The sequence below is a fragment of the Oryctolagus cuniculus genome, chromosome 9, assembly GCF_964237555.1.
Source record: "Oryctolagus cuniculus chromosome 9, mOryCun1.1, whole genome shotgun sequence".
NCBI classification, from domain to species: Eukaryota; Metazoa; Chordata; class Mammalia; order Lagomorpha; family Leporidae; genus Oryctolagus; species Oryctolagus cuniculus.
In genome coordinates, this window is record NC_091440.1 from 121189637 (window position 1) to 121213479 (window position 23843).

Here is a 23843-nt window from a genome sequence, read left to right on the forward strand (position 1 = left end):
AAAGATAATATCAGCAAATTCATTATTCAAATCCTTGATATATTGATAATTACAAAAATAGTTATTAAGGTTTCAGACATCCAACACATGAAATGACAAAAAAGGATGTTTTTTTAGGGTACTTAATGAGCACTCAGAAGAAACTACAGTTGTATTGCTACTATTTAAGTGCTAGTTACCTAGAATCAAAAACCTTAAGTCCATTTAAGAACAATTATAGCTAATTAAGCACAACACTAAGAAGTAAGTCAACCAATTTCTCACAGGTATTACTTCATATGCTAAAATAATTTTTAAACAGCCAAGCAGTATGTTATCAAACAGCAGTAATAATTTTATTAAACTAATGATCATTTTGCATTTGCCAAAAACTAAACCTAGTTTTGAATGGCTGAATTCAGTGGCTTGCATTCAGAGACATCTAAATATTTTTATAAATTTTCAAAAGTTTAAGCCACTTGATTAGCTTTGGGAGATAAATAATTTTAATCTTATTTCTAAGCCCATTTCATAGATGCATGGCTGAAACCCAAAGAATTTAAGTGACTTACACATCACAAAGTTTTAGTTCTTGATTTAGAAACTGGAGGAACATATGCCAACTTTGTATATAACGAAATGCTGGATTATAAAATATATTAGCAGTAAGTTGCCCAACTGGATGATTTCCAGATTTCCTTTCTAGCTTAACAGTAGGATATTTGCACATTTCTCTTTGGTTTTAGTTCTAAATGTAGTTCTGTTTCAATAAGGTTTTTTTTTTTTTTTTCACAACCTTTATATCTATACAGGGAGAGTAAGAGAATAAGACCCATTCTTTATTCCTAAGTTAGAAGTGGCATAGAATGAATAAAAATTTCTATATCACAATTATTAAGCACACAACTCATTTCAACGCAGCAAATCCTTATGTCATCCCAAATGGATGGACACCATAGACTTTGAACAGAGATAATACAGAAGGTCTTCAGATGTATAGTTTAAAATTTTATTGCTGATGGTATAATAACACTTTTTCCCCAAAACAGCAAGTTTAAAAAAAAAGCATGTGATGTGCCAAATGTACAATATTAACACATGTGAAGCTTGTTTTCTCAGATGAAACAGGGGCTTTTTTAAATGCATCTTTCATTAGTTGTTCTACTCTCTTGCTTCACAAGGTTTAGCATCTCTTTTCCTGACGTTGCCAGTCAGGAACTAAAGCGTATCAAGTTGGCTAGCCTGATGCTAACGCTAAAAGTTGTTTAATTTAATTTTCACAAACACTTATAATCTTTCTTTAAACTACCTGTTTATAATCTCGGTTAATCTTGCTCCTCTCTAGTCCAACATTTTATTTATTCATGTGAAGAAATATGACTACAGCCTTCTACTGCCTTCATGCTCTACCATTGAGTCTTTCCCTTTTTTCTCTTCTCTTACCCTCTTTAACAGACTTTCACCTCTTTGACCTAAAGCACCACTCTCGGGCTTCTCCCCTGTCCCCACACTGCCTCATTCAGTAATCCAGATACAACTTATCTTTTACATGTTTCTCACTGTTGAGGATGATGATCTGATGCACCTGAGACAGTTAAGCACACAAAATGGGAGACTTGTCTTTTAAGACACTTCAAATATTTCACAGCAAACTTAGGCATTTAATTCGAAGTAAGAAGGAGACACCATACTTATGCCTGACAACTCCTAAAATATACTGTGGTTGCTTGTTTTGCACAATGGCAGCTACCCGACTGATAAACTGAGGTGACTGGGCACGTGCAGGCTAGTTATATGATATAATGTCTCTCCAAAGGCTGCATGAATGTGAGAATTCTAACCACTAGAGTTAGGAGCCAGAGGTCTTCAAAATATAGTTCAAAGTAATGGAAATTTTAGAGTTTGAGATATTTTAGAACTTACTCAGCCCATCATCTCACTGCACGTTTTAGACCAAAAGAGATTCTAAAGAACCAGAACTTGAGATACATATCCAACTAATAACACCAGCTACTATGTAAACTTCCAAAAACTAAACAAGACCTGTGAGGACACTAACATGTAAACCTTACTGTATCCCTTTCGTGATTATTTTATTCCTTAGGAGAGATACTCAAAATCCACAAGGAAAGTTCACTGGGTAAGTACACCTTAAGTCTAACATGATCTCTCTCATCATCTCACCCCCAAAATCTCAAAAATCTCCAAATGTTACTCAAGTTTGATTCATCAAACTCCAATTCAGATTTTCCATTCAATGTACAGCACATCACTCTCCGGTCTTTAAAGCTGGAATATTATTGTGTATCCTATTGTAGCACATGCCAAAGGATTCTGTGTTGCAAACAAAAAAAATGGGAATGGAACTTGTTTGTTTTTCTATGAAATAAATCTTCAAGATTTTCTCCCAGCTTCACAAGGATTTGGTAGAATTTATTCAAGAGATCAATTGCCCTGTCAATGAAAAAGTTTCTCCTGAATTCCAAACTTTCATGATTAAATGTGTATGGCTATTCTATTTCCCAAAATAAATTCTTCACATAATGGCTACTGACTCACAATTATTTTTTAATTTATTTATAGAAGTCTATATATTCTACTCCTTCACACTGACTCTTTAAATTGCTACCAGTGTCTTCTGGATATGTTTTCATTTCTCAAGAAGACTGCTTTTATAACATTAAAAACTCTTAAATTGTTTATAGGTCAAATTAGACTCATTTTATTTTTCCACTAATGCCTAGATTTTTAGAAACAATTACACTGACAATATTTACATCCCATAATCCATAGGACTCTAAAACCACTACCTTTCCCTTTATTGCTCAAATTCTACCTATTAGACTTGGAGGGAAATAGAAGTTCTATCTGCAGAACACGGCACTCATGGTCAGCTTTGTTTTCTCACTCGTAGGTATTCTGTCTGATAAATGGTACTGTGAATATTACATAAAATTGTTGTTCTTATTCTAATGATGGCATGAGATGGTAAATAACATGCCTCTGATATTGTATATTCAGTTAGTATACATTCAAGTTCAAAGTGAAATGAGTAAGACACTGAATACTTTGATTACCAATTGATTCTTTCCTCTACTAAATAATGGGAATACTGTACACTACCCTTACGAACCTTAGATGCAGATCTCTTCTATTACATATCAGAACGAAAAAAAAGAAATATTACCCTCAAATTGATATGACATCTTCCTGCAACCTCTTTTCAAACATATTATGAAATTCAATAGCAAATAAAAAAAGGGAAAACAACAAAGCGACTTCAGGACAGGAGTTAAAAAATCTTTGGACTTTGTAAATTATTGCCCAACAAACTGTGGCCTCGAGTAAATAATCAGAAGGAAGAATTGTTGGCAAACAATACTTTACCTCTACAATTACAATAAAAATGTTGTATCACTTCATCATGCAACCTATATTAATTGTGAATGAAAACTTCACAGCATAGATAAAGTATTACTCTTTTTTTTTTCATTTTGTGTTCTCTTATGTTAAGGTGTATCTCTCATTTTCAATGCGTGCATTTCCTTTTAAATAGGATGCTATTACATAATATAAAATTGTTGAAAATGATATGTCAACAGATCACAAGGATGTTTTACAGTCTGCTCTCAAACAATCTATGTACCACCCCCTGCCTTGGTACCCCAATCCTAATAATATTAAAACAGAAAATAGAGTCAAAATCAGTACTAGAGTAAACGTTGACTTCATTTTCAAACACATTTTGATTTAAAAAGAAGCAAGAGAACATGATTTTGGTCTGTGTCTTCCTTTACTACTAGGTTAAGAAACTGGCAACAGCCAAAGCAGACACACATCCTTTAAAATTTGCTGCTTAGTGTCCCAGCTGATCTCACTCCCTTACACTGCCAATATAAAAATCCGATCAGGTTTAGTGACTCTGAAGGTAGGGGGCAGGGGGTGGCTCTGTGCTGTAAACTCCACTTCTTTATATTGTATTTATTCGAAAGGCATCTGATGCTTGGGTTTCAATGCCACAGAAATGATCGGGACTGGGAGGGGAGACAAGTGTGCACAGAGCATCATGAAACCCTGGGCATCACCATGATGAGAAATATTAAAGTGGAGCTACACATACATTTTTTAAGAAAGATCATATCTTCTGTTTTTTAACATTTTCTTTTCTAAAACACACATTCTTTCAAAGATGTGAAGAGCAGAAATAGAAACGTTGTTGCATATGAAAGTTTCAACGGTTCTGCTGCCAGCAGCTTTTCTGTATAGTGTTCCTCTTACCTACAGTGTGTGTTGGCACTGGCAGGTAGCCCTAATTCGTTAGTAGCCAAATTATTTTTGTCCCGAAAGTACGAGAAATCTCCATAGCACATGAATGAGACATGGTTTACTAGTTTACACACATTTTTATAACTCCAAGAAACCAAAACTCATTCACAAATGCTCTCGTTTCAGCAAAGAGAAGGGCCACAGAACACCACTTGGGATTCCTGGTCCCCATTGCTCCAGGAGGAAACCGATCTTTTCAACTTCCATAAAGAACTTTGATCCTTAATGCAAGAAAAATAAACAGCTTTCTTTCCACCACACTCTACATTTCATCTAAGTCAAAACACATCAGGACCAGGCATTAAAAAACAAAAAATGTCATTCAGTAATAAACCTAAATGTCTCCAGATAACAAGTCATCACGGCGGCACAGTGGGTTTCAACAGCGTGGTTCACAGCGAGTAGCATCCTCTTACTGCATGATCACCAGATACATTTACACACTGCTATCCCACCTTCACTACGTTACAGAGCAAAGAGTAAGAAGAAACAAGCAACACTTAGAAATATGTAACACCAGTGATGATTCAGCCACACCAAAAAAAAAAAAAAAAAAAAAAAACCACACCAACTCTGCATTTTAACACAAGACCAAAGTCAACGCATTACCACTGAAGAGCCAAGTGACTGAAACGTTACTGAAATAAAAGATCTGAAATACAATGAAGCAGGATCGGGTTTGAATTCATTTAAGGTTCAACCTAATTTCAAACACCTATGAACATCCACAAGGTTTTGCTTTTAATTTTCCTTCTGTCATGTTTTATGGGCAAAAAGTCCTTAAACTACCTTGTAATAGATTAATTACTTTCAAGCTGGGTGACAAAAGGGCAGAATGACCGGAAAATGATACAAAAGAAACAGCAAACGCATGTTAACAAGTTTATCAACAAACCTGGGTAATTCTCATGAAGTACAGATTAAGGTTCAGTGGTTCCAAACTGGCAGCATTCAAATTGGGTTCATATTTGGGTTTTTTGTTTTGTTTGTTTTTTTAAACCACCTGTCCTAAAACGACATTGTTTATGCTAATTATCTTTGTTTATGCCACAATTCTGTTTGTTTACTACATTCTTTTAAAATACCATATCCCTGTAAACAGTTCTCACCAGAATTCTTCTAAATCTTGTTTCGGTCTGGTCCTTCTCGGCAGCCCACTGAGCAGAACGCAGCCTCTACAGTGAAGGTGCAAGAGCTGGGAACAACTTGGAGTCTCTGACTCCCGAGGCTGGCACAGGCAGGGAGGACTGCTGAGGTTTTACTCTCAGGCTCCAAGGGAAAAGGATCCTGAATGTGGAGCAATGCAACATCCCCCTATTGGCCAAGCAGAGCCCTACGCCACAGTTATCTCCAGACGACATGGAGGAGCTCTCCAGAAGTCAGCAAAGAATGGCTCATCCTGCAGGGAGCGGAGAAAGACCCAGACGTCACAAAGGACAAAACGGTCTTCTCTTGAACCATTATCAGCTCCACACTGAAATGAAGGACTAGGAGGCATTCTCCTAAAGTGTGTCCCAACACACAGTGTTCATTTGAGGAAAACTGTTATCAGTCTTGAATTTTTTTTTTTTTTTAGTGCTCCAGCAGTATCGCTTGATTAGTATTTGTCTATATGGCATTCAGCTTTTAGGATGAATGTAAATGATGATGCTACCCATCAATGTAAAGGAAGGACAGAACGCATGGAAGAAGGAAGACTGTGCTAGGTCATAACCCATCTCTTGTAAAACAAAATGCTGCTGTCAGGAAGAGGTCACTTCATTGCTGTGGCTGAATCTCTGAACATCGTTTGACCTGACTGCCATCACCTGCATCAGGGATCGGCACATTGGAACCACACTTGTATAAAAGTTAGTGCACCAGAAAAACTTACATCAGTGTATTTTCCACACTATTAACCTCACTGATATTATGAATTAATAACGAGTGGTGGATGCAAACAAAATCTATCAGCCACACTTATTTAAGGGAGCTACCAAAAGGGAGGCATTCAGACAACATAATGTGCATCTGCATTGTAAAACACACTCATTAGGTGGCTGAAGAACTGATAGTAGAAAGAACAGACGATAAAAACCAGACTTTACTCGTCACTGTAATTTTGCTATCTAAATACATCACGAGTGTAATCCGTATGAAATAGCTCCCAACTCCACACGGGACTAGTGTGCTTAAGAATCAGGACCAGTTTTATCACTTGCCTCTCACATATGATGCATAGATGTATTTTTGGTTAAAAGCTCCCTAAGAACAGGTAAATACTAGAACATGTGCTTATTATATAGAAGAAACATAAGAATGCACCAACGCGTGATGTAGCCGTGTAACGGTCACACATCTCTATCACACCTGCTAAACAGGGAGCGACGCACAATGCCACCTGACATTTAACCCTTAATCGTTCTCAATAATCAGTCCGCTCTGCTGATGCCAAGTCTTCAGGATAGTACTCCAGTCTGAGTGTGGCACAAGTGTGGTTTTGAACTGCTTCAGGCAAGCTGCATTCCAAACCAAGAGCTCAGCTCAGTTTGCTTGCAAATTATTGAGAAGGCAATTAAAATCTATAGACACCTTTTCCCCCCAGAAAATAGTAAATGAAAAATAGGTGCAATGAGCAAAGCCTGATATCAGAACTTCTTGAAAACAAAATATCAAACTCACAGGTTGATAGCTGCCATTAAGTGGCAGAATGTGGACGGATAACTTCCCTTTGATTCACACCTAAGGGGTTACCTGCTAATCTGAACAGATTTATCACGCATGAGCATGATGGTTTAAAAAAACCTTTCTAATTAGGTTGAATAAATCTGTCTGGGTAATAAATATTTTATTACTATAATCAAACTGTGGGTAATTAAAATACCACTAATGACAGAGATATTCCTGCAACCCACTAGCAGCAGTTTTGTACGAGAATTTTACGGATCAGTTTTCCCGCGGTATATGATGCATAGTTCTCTCTTAAGAAAAAAAAAAAAAAGTAAAAGTTTTCTAGTGAGAAAAAATGATTTCTTTAGTCATAGAATCGCAAAGAAATTTGATGAGACAATAATGCAAATAAGTTGATTTTTATTGTAAAAGGTTTTACATTTCCAGTGTTCCCTTCAACATCTAAAAAATAGGCTTTCTGCTGTCTAGACCCGTTTTGAGAGAAGTAATCAAGTAGGTGACACTATAAGCCTCATTTGCCTATTCCCACTGCCTTCAATTTCAACTTTTTTCTTTTCCTTTAAAAGCACTATCAACCTGTCTGAAGCAATAATCTTATATTTGCTTTTCAATTAAGTCTCTAATACACAGCAATTAGAAAGTTTAACAAGTAGCTCTAGCCATAAAACTATTAGATTGCAATCAAGTAGGACAAATGTAAACTAAAAGGAAAGAAATATAGCATTATTGATAAATTACCATAAATGATTATAGCTCATTCACCAGAAAGAAGCTCAGACTGGTTTAAGGCAAAGACTCTAAATATTTTTCTATTAGCAGTAGCAAGAAAGAGGTGACATTCTCAAAGAAAATAACTTTATGCCACAATCTTTCATTATCTAAATATGTAAATTCATTGGCTTTTAAAGAATTTAAGAGAATTCAGGTATTCATTCTAATGACAGCAATACTAATGTTTAGACCGTGTTGGCACTAATGTCTGCTCTAAATAAAGAGATGTAGAAGACTTTTGTTACAAACACTTTTTCAGAATGTGTTCTGCCTGTTCACCTCCCACCTGAGAATCCTGTGTTGCAGGACCATCATCAGTTAAGACAGGAATGTTTGAAAATAAAAATGAAAAATCTCATGTTCTTTAATCTTCAGAATCACTCTTCTGTTTGCTCTATCTCATGAATATTTTTTAACAATGAAATTGTTTTTATTTCTTAAGTCTTTCAAAACTGTTCATTAGCCTGAGAATATTGCCCATGTCTGTTTCAAGGCTGATCATACAAACATAAACAAATCTCACTTTTGATCCTGATATTTGTTATATTTTTCTAACTTCCAAATAATCTACAAGGTGGAAAGAATAAATAAAAGATGGATAAACTCTATCGATGAAATTAGAGGGAAGATGGGGGCACTGAAAACTTCTACAATTCACGAGCCCCAAAAACTTCTCTGTGTCCTCTGCACCACAGTTCTCTATCTCATGAACAAATCTGCAAGTCTCCTTTTCAGGTTTCTAAGTTTAAGTGAAAAACTCATCGATGGCAGGTGGGCAAACTGAATAAAAATTAACAGTCAAGAGAAATGATCGACTATTCAACAAAAGTTGGAAATAGTTGAAAAGGCAAAATGTGATAGTGTAACTGCATCATCTATACTTCCTTTAAAGACTATAAATATTCAATATTGTGTCTACATGCTATACTCTATGTGGGTGACTACAGATACACTCACCCGTACAAATTCAATGTAAACAAATAGTAATGATTTACTGAGATTTTGTATGTATTACCAATTACAACCACAGGGGAATTATTAAGAAATTGTGTACTGTATGATATTTTTCAAAATAATCTTAGCTACAAAGATTTCCAAACGTGATGTCCATAGTGACAACCCTATTGATTATCACTTGCTTATTTAATTAGCCAGTTAGAAAAGCATGCCTCTGGATGACAAAAAAAAAAAAAAAAAAAAAGAAGAAGAAAAAGAAAAAAAAAGAAATTCTCACCAGGAAGAAACAAATGTTAAGAGATTTGAGCATCAGAATAGGAAAGGGAAAAGTTTAGCTTAAAAAGAGATAATTGAAAAAATACAAATAAAGTTCACAGCAGGAAGCTAGCCTATATAGAGAAATAGGCTACAGCCTGTTAATATGTAACTACCTTTTTATAAGAATAATCTGTTAACAGGCTTACAAATCAGACTCAGAGTTTTATTTTGAAAAAGTGTAATTAGAATTAAAGAATATTATCATTTAAGTGCTACTCTGTGCATGCTTGAAAACTTACTGGGTTAAATTAGCAAATCACTACATTAGGCAACAGTATGTTCCAGTATGAATAACTCCAATACCTACATATGAAATAAGGTTGTATTTGCAAATAAAAGCTCACTAATTAAAAAAAATTAATGCGTACTTTGAAAAAATTAATTCAAAAGCTGTTAAGCAAGCTGACCCATTCACTGGAATTATCTAATGAGGATGCACCTTCTTAAGTTAAAACAAGAGGAGGAAATGAGACAAGAAGACAACACTAAAGTATACATGTTGGCTATTTTACTTTCCTCACTCATGTGCTACTCGCTTGTCTAATATTTGACCACAGTCAGGCGTTATTTTCTTCTCAATACGCTTTTTCTCTCCCATGGCTTCACTTCTAGAATGTTTTAATCTTTGTCCTTTCTTTTTTCGTCTTTTCATATCAAATTCAGTCGTTTGAGCGATGAACAGCTTGACTTAGCATATTTTTAACCAGCTGGTCTAGCACCTAGCTTGCATTGCATAGTCAGATACAACAAATGTTTATACAGAAGGTAGCTTTCATGAAAATGAAAAAAAGCCTGGGTATCATGCATCCTGGCTTTTTTTAGCTTTTTTTTTTAATTCACCATACAGAATACAAAGTTTGAATTCTTTTTAATGGCAAACAAAATTCTATTTATAGATCAAAAAGATGAACTTATGCTGGGATAAGAACTCAAATTGAAAAATTGCAATGTGTACTTATAGGAATATGAAAAGGGCTAAAATTCTTTCAAAGCCCGGCTTTACTTGCAACAACATCAAATGGAGGTATATGGCACACATTTCGCTAAATAAGAACAACTTAATTACAAATACACTTATTCCCATCCTAGCAAAAGGGAAAAAATACAGTAAATCACAATTCTGTTCAGACAACTAGCATGAAAAGTGGCCTCTAAAAGTTAGGAAGGCAGCAGATACAATCCCCCATCCCATTTCTCCTGTTCATGGCACTTAAAAGTATAATCCACTAATATATACCTGTGATGTTAAATAGTCTTTAGAAAAAAAAAAAAAAAAAAAACAGCCCTACTCTCTTATATCAACAAAAGGTCGTGTGCTTCCCTGAGCAGCTTTCAAAGTTTTACGGAAGGATCAAATAGGAACTTCCAGCCTCGGCTGCCACCACCACCAAAACCTTCTGTCACCCCAGAAATTACAGGAGACAGGGATGCTGAAAATAATAACACTCGCACAAACGCATTTTGAAAAGGTGTAGAAGGGGAGGGAAAAAAAAATCAACGAAGGGGGAAAAAGTAAGGGAGTAAACGAGAAAGAGAAGCAGGGAGTGAGGGAGAGAGGGAGAGGGAGAGAGAGAGATGCTTAATGCTCATTTCATTTCCTGTTCTAGGACGCAACCTAAAAACGCGAGCAGAAATCTCGGAGACTTTGCAAATCAGTTCAGTTTGGTCCGGGCAACGACAACACAAACCAGCTAACGAGACTGCGGGAGAGCCCTGGCTAAAGGCGCCCCTGAACAAACACGTTTTGGGGGGCACATCTTCCAGCGGATCCAGAGACCACTGGAAAACGGCAGAGTTGCGCTTCAGTATCTGAGGGTGGGGGGGAAGACTGTACTCACCTTTCAAACTCCTGAGGTAAATCAGGGTCAGTGAGCATGCTGCAAAAGCACAGTTTCCCTTTGTCACAGCAGCCACCTAGGATCGCCTCCAACTGAACCTGTCAAGTGAGTCCGAACCTTCTAAACCAATTGATTTTCTCTCTCTCTCTCCCTCTCTCTCAATCTCTCAATCTCTCCCCCCTCTCCCTCTCTCCCTCTCTCTCCCCCTCTCCCTCTCCCTCTGCCCCCCTTCCCCCCTCTCCCTCTCCTAGGACTCCTTGACCAGTCTCTTAAAGGGGTAGCGCACTTCCAGCAGCGGGGTCTGGCCGCTCCCCCTCCGCGGAGCCGCACGCTCCGGCTGCAAGGCACTAAACAACCTCAGGGTGCCTGTCCTTTCCTTTTAATTCTCTCTCCTAGACATCACCCAGTGTGAGAAGTCAACTCATTTAACACGTCTCCCACACTCTCTCCCCTCTAAATAATAAAAGTCACACACACACACACACACACACACACACACACACACACACGCATCGGCGTGATACTGTAAAATGCATTTGCCGCTGCTGGGGGAAAAAAAATAAGTCTGTACACTCACAGCACCCCGACGAAACTGCAGTTATTAAGTAATTAAACAAAAAAAAAGATGAAATGTTTGCAAGCGCGTTTCTACACAAAGAATTGTTATTCCTCCTCACCCCTTTCTAGGCTCCCAGAGCGCACACGGAAACACGCGCACTCACACACACACCCGCACACACGCACACACAACAATCAGGCATTGTTCTGCGGGAAGAAAAGCAACTTTGACAGATTGAAATATAGCAGAGGCCCCTTCAAGGAAACCTGTAAACAACTTGTCACTCACTCTGTCCGGCTCACTGTTAGCTCGTGCTTTCCACAAAGTGCTGCGAACGTCCTGGCAACCCAACCAAAGTTTCTTCAGCTCCAAACTCCATGAAACACGATGTGCGATGTGGAGGGGAACAGGTATCCACATGCCAAAATCACGCGCACCAGCCAGCCACAACCCCCAGCCGAACCCCGACATAAAACCCCAAGGAGGGTCCCAGCAAACTGTCCCTTGTGGGATCGCCGGGGAGGTCAGGGGGCAGGCAGCGCTGCCCTGGCTGGGATCTCTTTAATTTCCTCTGCCCAGGCGGCCACAGATAACAAGGTGGACTAACTGTGGCTTTGCGGATCCTGAGCTGGCTGGCAAGGCACAGCCTCCATAGCAGTTCCAATTATCTAGATAAAAATCTGGCAGGCGAGGAGGGTGATCAGGTAATGTACCTTTGACATGAAATGACAGAGGCACACGCACACACAGAGAGGGACACTTACACAGACACGCACGCAGAGATGGAGGCTGCCCCGCGCACCGCAGCATCTGGCCAGGGAGTAGGCACACACTCACCACCACGAGATAGTGTGCATTCTTCACACACACACACACACACACACACTCAGTCACTCACACGCGCTCTCCACTCCTACTGGGAGGGCTCATTCTGCACAAAAGGCTACATTACAGAGCCCGCCCCAATAAGGGAAAGAGAGGAAAAAAAAGCCTTCCATTGTTGTGAGGGCAGGTCAGTTGATTAGATTTTCTGTGGAGAATTCCACGAGGAAATACCCTTCAAAGCCGAAGTGATTAACTGGGGGCTATTCTGGAAATGGAGCAGACAATGGCTCAATAGTCTGCACAGCCCATGTCCAGGCTGGCACTGAACTCACTTAAAAAAAAAATAAAAGCCAGACTCCCTGTTCTTTTCCACACATCTCCCCCAACCCCCTCCACTCCTTCCAACTTCCCCTCCCAATTCCTTTTATTTTGCAGCTGGACAACATTAAGGGCCTTTAAAACCACAAGGGTTGACCCTACAGCAGTTTGATTAGGTCCCACTTTTTTTTTTTTTTTTCCTGGCGACAGGCAGACAGTAAGTTTACTTTTTCAAACGTACACAATGACACACCATACACATATATTCCACACAGAAAAATCAATTGTTAACCTTCTCAGGCTACCAAATTTATTCTTCGTTCAACGGTTAGAAATTTGGGGGACCCAAGTTGATAATAACTTCATAATGAGACTCATCACTCATGAGACATCCTAAAAATATATGTGCATGCACTTCGAAATCAATGTGGAATAAGAATCAAGCATGTCACTATGGAGTTATGACACTAACAAAACACAGAATTATGACCCACCCTGAAAAAGCTGTTAACAAGGGATGTGGCAAAAATGACTTGATGCTGACATGATTTTCATTTTCAGCAGTTGGGGAAGGGGGAAGGATATTACTCACTATTCTTTCTTGTCATTAGCCTCAAATTATTTTTTATTACAGCAACAACCTATTCCTACATAGAAAAATGAGAAAATTGTTACATTTATTTTAAATAAATTATTCTTTCAGCCCTTAAGGGGCCTACAGTCTAATACAATCTGATAATGTCTACAAAAATCATATTTTTCTTCTATTGTTAACCGTGGCTTTGGGATTGGGGTATGGTAGCTGCGTAGTTACACATGCTTCAAAAATATTTACTGTTTTCCCCTAAAATCTTGCAGAATGAAGAGTAGGTTATAGGGAGCCACAGGAGCTGGAGTCAGGGAGAGGAGACAGAGAGAGCATAAGAAGGAAACATCGTGGCAGCATAAAGATAGAAACAAAGATAATGGCCATAAGGCAGGATGCTGAGATCCGTATGGTCCCAGCTGCTGTCTTGCTACAGCTACTACCTCTGGTTGTTTCCACGAAACTCCAATCCAGAAGGTCACCGGAGCAGGTAAGAGACAGCGTGAGGGTTTGAGGCCAACGACAGTATAAAGGAAAGATGTTCATCACAGAATCTTCTTTATCTGTGGTTTGGTTTTTATAGACACTTAGTATATGTATACACGCAGATATGTATACACATGCCAAATAAACACAACAACATACAGGAAAATGTTAAATGCTTTGAAAGTTAGCTTCAGATCTCAATGTATCCTATAAACATGCTTGTGGTCATTAAAAAACAAACTCTTTCTTGCAGTCATCTATGCTCAAAGAGCTTTAACAGAATACGAATCAGACAGTATTTGCAAAATAAAATAATGATCACCCTACTAACGATAATTTGAACGAATGGAACTCGAAGTGCATGAGGAACTTGGCTCACATAAATCAACCCATGGATCTTACATGGTGTAAAAAGGAGTAGGTATTTCTCGTACAACACTAATTTTCCCAAAGTTCAAACTTGGGAAAAATAATTTTAATTCATATCAATGCTTAGTAGCACATTTGCTACTTGAAGCCACATTTTGTATCTGTTTCACTTGTGACACCATTGTATAGGATAACCTGAAGCCCCAGAATTTACAGCTGAGTTTAAACCCCAAGATGTTATGCTTTTTTTAAACTGACTTAAAAGGCTTTCAGGTAATTGTCACTAAAAATTAAATTTTACAAAATCTCTTTGTCACTAGGTAAATATGGTTTTTGATGGCTAAATGGAGTAAATATTTTTAAATGTACATCTTTAGGTTGTAAAAGTTTTTCTTTTATTTGAAATCCATAATGCAAATTAGCATTTCTGCCACATTTTAGAACGTCAGCAAAAAGGGAAGATGGTTCCAAAATATTTTGGTCAAATCTTCCCACTGGCTAGTTAATGATCCAATAAATCTAATTTTTAGTATTAAGTTGGTGTTACTTATAAATCATCTTTTTATTTTACACTGTGTTAAAATGTTTAAATACTAAAAATATGTTCATAAATAGCACACAGAATTGTTAAATAAATCCATATTCTTTATCAATTATCTAAAAAGTATAAGATACGCAACTGATACATTATATGTGTCAATATATATAATTTATATATTATACAGGCAGTTTTCTCTACAGCAGAACAAAAATTTCAAAGTGATCTCTGCTATGCTATTGTAAGCAGGATAACAGAAATTGTCATAATATATGTGGACTGAGACATACTTCTGTATTCATCTAACATCTATTTAATGCTTAACAGTATGTGAAGTGCTATGGTTTAAAAACAGAAGAATTCAAGGAAAATGCATAGCAAATCTACTTTTATGTAAAACTGACCAAGTTCCCAATGTACTGTTCAGAATCGAAGCTTCCCAAGGTCAATCTGGTAAGCTGTGTTAAAACCAAAATAAGAAAATGAACAAAAAACAGTGACAAGAAGTTAACCGCACAATACTTAAAACAGTAGGATCTACAAACACCGACAAACACAAATACATCTTCCAAAGATGACCAAAGCACAAAGTACAACAGAAATACTATAGAACAGGTTTCTATTTAATGAGTCTCTTTGACACTGCTGTGGTGACATTATGGAAAATGGAATGAAACTGAAAAAGTATGCTTCTCAGCTCATGATGTTTCCACTGCAAATATAAAAAGGAGAGGCACACGGGCTAAGAAAATAAAGATATGCTAGAAAACACAGCCAGAAAATTCTCCAAGAGAATACCAGGAACTTTTAAGATCATAAACAAAGTTATTTCCAAAGTTAACCCCTTTTCATGCAAATATTTCTAATAATTTTAAAAGAACATGGTTTCCTTCCTCTATTTTAGGATAGAACTGTTTGACTTCTTCTATTTAATAAATGAAATTGACATATGTAGTCAAAGGCACAGACTACACTTCACTATGTAATATGTGTTTCTGCACCAAATTATAGGATTCATGCCTCATGAAATATGGAAAGCTATTTTTGGGGAAATAAAACTTTTAATATTATGACCACAATGAATTTAGAGCCCATCAGTGTCAGACAATACTAGTTTTTTATTGACTAAGCTGATATAAGAGGCATTAAAATATTTTCCTGCATTATTGGTTATTTTGTTATAAACACATTTTTTAAAAAAGAACATTCTCTGTTTCTAAAAAAAAAAAAAAAAAACTTTCAAGTAATGTACATCTCTGAGTCATTCACCAGATGCCCAGTGAGCTCACTACTAGCCTATAATAAGTAAAACTCTGACTTAGCATAGACTACAGTTGTGTAATACTGGACCTCATCAGAAAGCCATCTAAGAAACTCAATACTCTACACCTTCTTTTTAAAGATCTAAGATTCAGTTCTCCAAAATGCCCATCTGTCAGGGGACTGGCATACAATAGCCTACAAATTCAAGGTTGTTCTACTTTCTACTGTCTGTCCCTGAGTCAGAATATACAAATAAATCACCATCAGATGGCAAAACTGAAGAATCAGTGTTGTTCCAGAACACCTTAATTTTACGTCTCTCATAGAGATGATGGCATCTCCAGTAATCGCGTCTGCTATTTGATCTTATTATCTCCTTCTTCAAAGTCACTTGACATTATTTTAAAGTGCTAGTTTTTATTTTGGATGGATTTCTGTCTACATTATACATCTTTAAAATACATCGTTTCATTTAATATTCTACACAACTATAGGAGATATGCAGTACTATTATCCTAGTTACAAATGAGGAGGTCCAAAACTACTAAGTAGAGATGGGGAACACCAATGTTATGCTAACTTTCCTCCAAAATTCTCAAATGGCAACAAATGTTGATTTAACTCATGTAGCATAATGGCAGTTAAGCAATGAGTACACAGCGAAGTGCTTACTAGGCTTTTTTTTTTTTTTTTTTTTAAGATTTCATTTATTTGAGAGGCCCAGTTACAGATAGAGGAACAGAGAGAAAGGTCTTCCATCTACTGGTTCACTCCCCAAATGGCCACAACAGCCAGAGCTGGGCATATCTGAAGCCGGGAGCTTCTTCTGAGTCTCCCACATGGGTGCAGGGGCCCAAGCACTTGGGCCATCTTCTGCTGCTTTCCCAGGGCATAGGAAGAGGGCTGGATCAGAACAGGAGCACCCAGGACATGAACGGGCGACCATAAAAGATGCAGGTGCCACAGGTGACGGCTTAGTCTATATGCTGCGTATTGACCCCATTAGGTATGTTTTACTGCTAACTAAATGCCCAAAATTGTTCAAAGTCAGGTTGAGTGATAACTGTGCCATTCTCACAAGTTACTTGATATACAGGGTGGTTCTTCACACAACAAAGGAGTTAAAGAATAAAGTGCTTATCTCATTTACAGTACCAAATACCCAAATTACTACTAGTCTTCCTGCAATAAAGTCAATTTTCTGGTTTCCATCCAACTATTTTGTGATGCAACCTGTGTCTTAAAAGAAAGAATCAAGGCTGGTGCTATGGTATATTGTGTTAAGCAGCTGCCTGCAGTGCCGGCATCCCATGTGAGTGCCACTTTGAGTCCTGGCTGCTTCTCTTCCAATGCAGTTCGCTGCGAATGCACCTGGGAACGCAGCAGAGGATGGCCCAAGTGCTTGGGACCCTGCACCCACGTGGGAGACCAGGAAGAAGCTCCTGGCTCATAGCTTTGGATCGTCCCAGCTCTGCCATGGCAGCCCTTTGGAGAATAAACCAGCGGATGGAGGATCTCTCTGTCTCTAATTCTGAATTTCAAGTAAATCAATCATTTTTTTAAAAAAGAATCAGTTATTTCTACCAAAGCATGTAGATCAGGAGAATAAAATCAACTTAATTAATGGTGTCTTCACTTTTTTACTCATCAGATAGTCATCTTCATGAAGATGAAAAGGACTCTGGTGGTAAGAATCAGACGAGTAAGGAATTCATGTAGTCAATAAGAAGAGAACCCACTCAAATGGGATCACGCCTTTTCAACACGCTCTTGGCCACCAAGCTTGCTGTAACTTTTCAACTTGGAAAGAAATTTGGTGAACTCACTCCACTAACATTTTACCTAGAGACAGCAGCAAAGTGACAATGGCACCAGTAAGTGGCTTTGTTTCTTGATTGACAATGTCCGTGGAATACTTTAGTACACAAGACTCAGAGAACTTTTCTCACCATTAACATACGTATTATATTTATATTAACTAATCAGAGCAGTAATGAGAGCTACTCTGAGTAAAGCAAGAAAATATTTAACTGACTTCATTTTTAAAGTTGACTACACTTATTTATTCTGTGTATTCATTGATTTCATATTAAGTGAATAATTGCCTTAAAAAAGGATTCATTTATTTGAAATGCAGAATGAGAGCGATGAGAGAGAGACATCGTCCATCTGCTGGCTCACTACCCAAATGGCTGCACATGCCAGGGCTGGGCCAGGCCAAAGCCAAGAGCCTGAATCTCCATCTGGGTCTCCCATGTGGGTGCAGGCGCCTAAGAACTAAGCCATCATCTGCTGCCTTTCCAGGTTCATTAGCAGAAGCTGGATCAGAAGCACAACAGCAAGCAGTGGCTAAACTCACTGTGCCCCAATGCTGGCTCCCTGAATGACAATTTTTATTCACAGTAAATGAGAATGTGGCCTATTAACAATGTTCAGTGTACTTGTATCTAGAATGACACAGGGGTCAAGTTAGGAGGCCAGCCTCTCTGCTTTCACTTCTAAAGATGTGATCTTGCCTGTCTTTGACATCCCAGGGAACACGATTCCTGAGCTCACTCTCAGCTCTGAACTTATGGGGCAGGCAATTCACACAGCAGCAGTTGTTACCTCTTGAAGACCTCTGTGGAGTCCTGGCTCCCTCCCAATTCCAGATTGCTGTGAATGAAAACCTTTGGGATAGAGCAGTGATGGCTCAAGTACTTGGCACCAACATGGGAGCCCTGGAGTGAGTTCCGGGCTCATGGCTTTGGCCTGGCTCAGCTGCGGCTGTTGCAGTCACTTGGGGAGTGAATCAACAGAAGGAAGATTTTGTTTCTTGCTCACCCTGCCTGTCTTTCTCGCTCTAATTCTCCATCATACTGTCTTTCAAATAAAAAAAATATTTTGTTTCTATAATATCTTTGTTGATAAATCAATTCATAATTTATAAAAGTTCTTATAACACACATTGGAAGACTGCTCCTTGTGTATATTTAACAGTTATTTTGACCTTTCATAGTATACCATAATTTGTGTACATACATCAATAAAAGAGAAATAATCCTTTTTACTAAAATTAATTCCACTAAGTTGAATTTACAATGACCAGCATAACTTAAATAATAAAAAAAGATATTTTCAAAAGAACAATATTATGACTAAGTTGATATATTTGTGATTCTGAAAAATTTTGTGCTTGAATTTTCAAGTCACAAGTTTGATTTGTTCCCATTAGTATACTTGCATTTAGTAGCATTACCTAATTCAATGAGAGAATGAAAAGTTTCTTGCTATTTGAATGTCTCACATGTCTGATGGAACAGTGATTGGCAAGTGGGGCAAATAAATAGAAGAGATTCTTCCCTTATGCAGAATTTCAAAACATCAAGTGAAAAATTCAAAGGCAAACTAAAAGTTGTAATGTCAGAAATCCTGACAGCCAAATTGTGTCCATGACAGCACAGTTTTTAAAATGAATTTTGTGGACACTCTGAAGAACTGCCAAACAGCTTCTTTTATTTTTTTCTTATTATTGTTAAGAAAAATTACTCACTACCACAGTTTAGGAAATCATTCAGTCAGACTATGCACAGGACAAAAAAAAAAAAAAAAAAACAAGAAGCAGATATCAGGTGAATATATTCAGTTATTTAATAAGCATTTAGATATCAAGTGGCATATAACTGAGGCAGTATATTTGGTGCAGGGGTTTAAAGTGGTACTTGGAACACTCACAGCCCACATCAGAGCATGAGTCTGAGTCACTGTCTCGCTTCCAATTCCAGCTTCCTGTTAATTCCTACCCGTAGAGGCAGCAACTATAGCTGAAGAGACCTAGACTGAATTCCCCTGGCTTGAGCTTGGCTCAGCCCTGGCTGGCTACTGGGGAGTAACCACTGGATCAACTGTCTATCTCTCAGTCTCTGTATCTCTCTCTCTCCCTCCCTTGCTGCCTTTCAAATAAATTAGGTATTTTAAATGGTATATTATGATTAGAAAACATCTAAGTAAATAACTATATAGAAATCATGGTTCTATAAACAGAAAAATTTATTTCTAAATTTTGCATAGTGTCAAAGCATAGACTAAAGAAAAAAATCACAACTTTAAAGTTATGAATGTACTTCCTGGGAAACTAACTTCAGATTTATTTAGTCTTCTTGTTATACCATTATTTGTAATCTTAATGAACAAATGAACTTAATAAACACTGCCTTTTTTTTTTTTTTTTTTTTTTTTTTGACAGAGAGAGACAGAGAGAAAGGTCTTCCTTCTGTTGGTTCACCCCGCTACGGCCAGCACGCTGCCCCGAACCGAAGCCAGGAGCCAGGTGCCTCCTCCTGGTCTCCCATGCGGGTGCAGGGCCCAAGCACTTGGGCCATCCTCCACTGCACTCCCGGGCCACAGCAGAGAGCTGGACAGGAAGAGGAGCAACCGGGACAGAATCCGGCGCCCCGACCGGGACTAGAACCCGGGGTGCTGCTGCCGCAGGTGGAGGATTAGCCTATTGAGCTGCGGCACCGGCCTGTTCTATTTTTTATTTATGGATTTATTTATTTATTTGAAAGGCAGAGTTACCGAGAGGCAGAGGCAGAGAGAGACAGAGAGAGAGAGAGGTCTTCCATCTGCTGGTTCACTCCCCAAATAGCCACATGGCCAGAGCCAAGCTGATCCAAAGCCAGCAGCCAGGAACTTTCTCTGGGTCTCCCATGTGGGTCAGGGGCCCAAGGACTTCGGCCATCCTCTATAGTTTTCCCAGGCCATAGCAAAGAGCTGATTGGAAGTGGAGCAGCCCGGTCTCGAACCAGCACCCATACGGGATGCCAGCACTGCAGGCGGCGGCTTTACCCACTATGTCACAGCGCCAGCCCAATAAACACTGTTCTTAAACTGACTCTGTGCCCCAAATTTTACTAAGACCCACAACCTAAATTTTTTTCAGAGCTTCTTTTCTGGGGTGCACACTCCAATTAAAGGCAGAAAGGCAAAAATAAACTTTTTGCCATAGAATTATGAACAAGGATAAGAATATTCTAGCCTCCTTCATAAGCATTAGTCAAATTACCTAAAATCAACAATTTTCACACAAATTAATTTTCTCAACAATTCTAATGGAAAGTACAAGTATATGGGGTCAGCGTCGTAGCTCACTTGGTAAATCCTCCACCTGCGGTACCGGCATCCCATATGGGTACCGGGTTCTAGTTCCGGTTGCTCCTCTTCCAGTCCAGCTCTCTGCTGTGGCCTGGGAGGGCAGTGGAGGATGGCCCAAGTGCTTGGGCACCTGCACCCGCTTGGGAGACCAGGAAGAGGCACCTGGCTCCTGGCTTCGGATCAGCGTAGCTCCGGCTGCAGCAGCCATCTCAGGGATGAATCAACGGAAGGAAGACCTTTCTCTCTCTCTCTCTCTCTCACTGTCTAACTCTGTCAAATAAATAAATAAAAAGGAAAGTACAGGTATAAAAATTAACTGCTTTCTGGTTTTACAGCTAATAGAGGCAGACACACAGTTTAAACCTAAGTATTTTGATTAAAAATCTGGTGCCTGATCTACTCTACAAGATATCTACTTCCAAAGCCTGTTTGTAATCCAAGGTAAAATAATGAAAGTGTTATTTTGTGAAACAATATTCTATGTTAAGTAAATATAAGTAAAAAATAATTTCAAAATAAGATGACTAAAGGCTGTTGCTGTGGCATAACAGGTAAAGTTGCCACCTGCAGTGCCACCACCCCATATGGGTGCTGGTTCTAGACCTACTGCCCTACTTCTGATCCCGCTTTCTGCTATGGCCTAGGATAGCAGTAGAAGATGGCCCAAGTCCTTGGGTCCCTGAACCCACGTCGGAGACCCAGAAGGAGCTCCTGTCTCCTGGCTTTGGATAGGCACAGGTCCAGCCGTTGCCATCATCTGGGGAATGAACCAGCTGATTAAAGACCTCTCCCTCTCTCTCTCTTTGCCTTTACATTCCATATCACACAAATTTTCTAAAGTCCTCTCAATGATTAAAACAATCTAGTATTCATGAATTAAAAAATCAATGAAACAGAAGAAAAAAAGCAAACACATATAAGTTAGTATATTCTATTAGTAAATTATATAAGTGGCACTCAACTAATGTTCTATGATTTCTTCATCACCAATATGAACAGGACTATAACTTTCACATGGATCAAAGATTTAAAAGTAAATCATAAATTACTAGAAGGGAACAAGAACAAATTCAAATATAATTTTAGAGAAGTTGTTACTAACATTAGATTCAAATTCAGAAGCAATTAAGTAAAAATTAATCATTCCAATTATATAAACATGCAAAACTTCTCAGTAACAAATGGCACCTTATTCAAATCAAAAAATACCCAACAATTACCATATCCAAGGAAATTTCTATATTCTAAGACAGGTAAAGAGCGATAGGGTAAACACCCACCATATAGTAGTAAGACAAGAAAATACACATATATAAACTGCTCAAAGGAAATCAAAATGCTTCCTAAACATGTATAAGATATTCAACATCTTCCATTGTAGTAAATGTCATTTCTAACTACAATGTGATAACCATTTTAACCTGTTAAATTGACCAAAAAACTCAAAACTTTGTTGAACACTAATTGAGCATTATATTATATTATTCATTCAGAATTAAGCCATTTTCTCTCTCCCTCGGAAAAAATGACCTGTACTTAGGGAGTATTCCGAACCCACTGACTTTGTCTTAGATACATTATTTGCTTTGGTTGATGCAATATAGAGCTTTCTATTGGAATGCTTGAATTGACTCAGTGTCCTGCTCTTGTTTTTACCTTCCTCAATGAAAACAGCACCTTCTGACAGGAGCTAATTCATCAGCCTGAGTCTTAGAGAAAATAGAGAGCTGAAATCAAATGGATCTCAGTCCAATCCAATCAAGCCACCATGCAACGGACTCTTCCCATGAGGTTCCATCCAGAACTATTATGAAACATTATATATATATATATATATATATATATAGAGAGAGAGAGAGAGAGAGAGAGAGAGAGAAAGAGAGAGAGAGAGAGAGGGAGAGAGAGAGAGGAACAAAGAGGTTGTTAACATAGCAAAAACTTACCAAGAGAGCCTTAGTGATGTGTGGAAAGAGGCACTACTATATATTACAAATAGAAAAGTATATCGAAGAAGCTGATGGACAGCAGTTTGAAAATATCTATCCAAATTACAAATGCAATTCTCCACTTCTGGTAACTTATGTTAGAAATCTGCTTCCACATGCATAGAAATGCTCAGTATAATAGCCTGTAATAGTAAAGAATAGGCAACAACTCAAAAGTCCATTAATCAGGAATAGAAAATACAATGGAATACTATACAGCTGTATATCTCTACCTTTTTCAGGTTAATTATGCATAAATTATTTATGTATGCATATAACTAAACTAAAAACTCTCCAGCGCTTGCTAGATATATACAATCAGCTGCATCAACTATATTCAATGTTTCTCAAATTGAGATCCACAGAACCCAGACAGATGAATTTATAAAAGTGGCTGGCACTGCGGCATAGCAGGCTAAGCCAATTCTAGGCCCAGCTGCTCCTCTTCCAATTCAGCTCTCTGCTATGGTCTGAGAAAGTAGCAGAAGATGGCCAAAGTGCTAGGACCCTTGCACCCCCATGGGAGACCTGGAAGAAGCTCCTGGCTTTTGGCTTCAGATCGGCCCAGCTCTGCCTGTTGTGGCCACTTGGGAAATGAACCAGTGGGTGGAAAACCTTTCTCTCTGTCTATTCTTCTCTCTGTAACTCTACCACTCAAATAAAATCTTAAGGAAGCCTGTAACGGTATTATGTTATCAGTAAAACTCATTTTTTGAAAGACCAAAATTCTCATGTGCAATGATAATCCTAAATCTATTTTAATACAATATAATTTTATTTTCTGAAGTAAACGTTTACCTGAATTTCAAAGACTCCAGTAAAACATATAACTGTCTTAGGAGTTTATACATAGTTCAAATTTAAGATATGATAATTGATACTATTAAACCAAAACACTTTAATATGTCATATATGACTTACT

General features: G+C 38.1%; 1 protein-coding gene and 1 long non-coding RNA gene across 23 annotated transcripts in view; one reads left to right on the plus strand and one right to left on the minus strand.

Moving 5' to 3' along the window:
* The window catches only part of LOC127492146 (uncharacterized), a 45890-nt gene extending 27684 nt beyond the window's left edge, over nt 1-18206 (plus strand). Inside the window, exons 2-5 of one of the 2 annotated variants that reach the window (XR_007921259.2) lie at nt 10629-10964; nt 13420-13637; nt 14868-14993; nt 17455-18206. This is a non-coding gene — a long non-coding RNA (uncharacterized lncRNA). The remainder of the gene's footprint in view (nt 1-10628; nt 10965-13419; nt 13638-14867; nt 14994-17454) is intronic. The other variant, XR_007921260.2, reaches the window with a different exon arrangement.
* The window catches only part of SOX5 (SRY-box transcription factor 5), a 1100902-nt gene that overhangs the window by 422526 nt on the left and 654533 nt on the right, over nt 1-23843 (minus strand). The window contains exon 1 of one of the 21 annotated variants that reach the window (XM_051850864.2): nt 12183-12560. The exons of 17 other annotated variants lie outside the window; for them this stretch is intronic. Coding sequence is in view for 1 of the 4 variants with exons in the window: in XM_008259527.4 (XP_008257749.1) it covers nt 10860-10897 (38 nt within the window). In the remaining 3 variants the exon portion in view is untranslated. Of the gene's footprint in view, nt 1-5414; nt 5437-10859; nt 11081-11706; nt 12087-12182; nt 12561-23843 lie in introns of those variants that run through there. 3 more of the 21 variants (XM_008259535.4, XM_008259527.4, XM_051850866.2) reach the window with 3 other exon arrangements.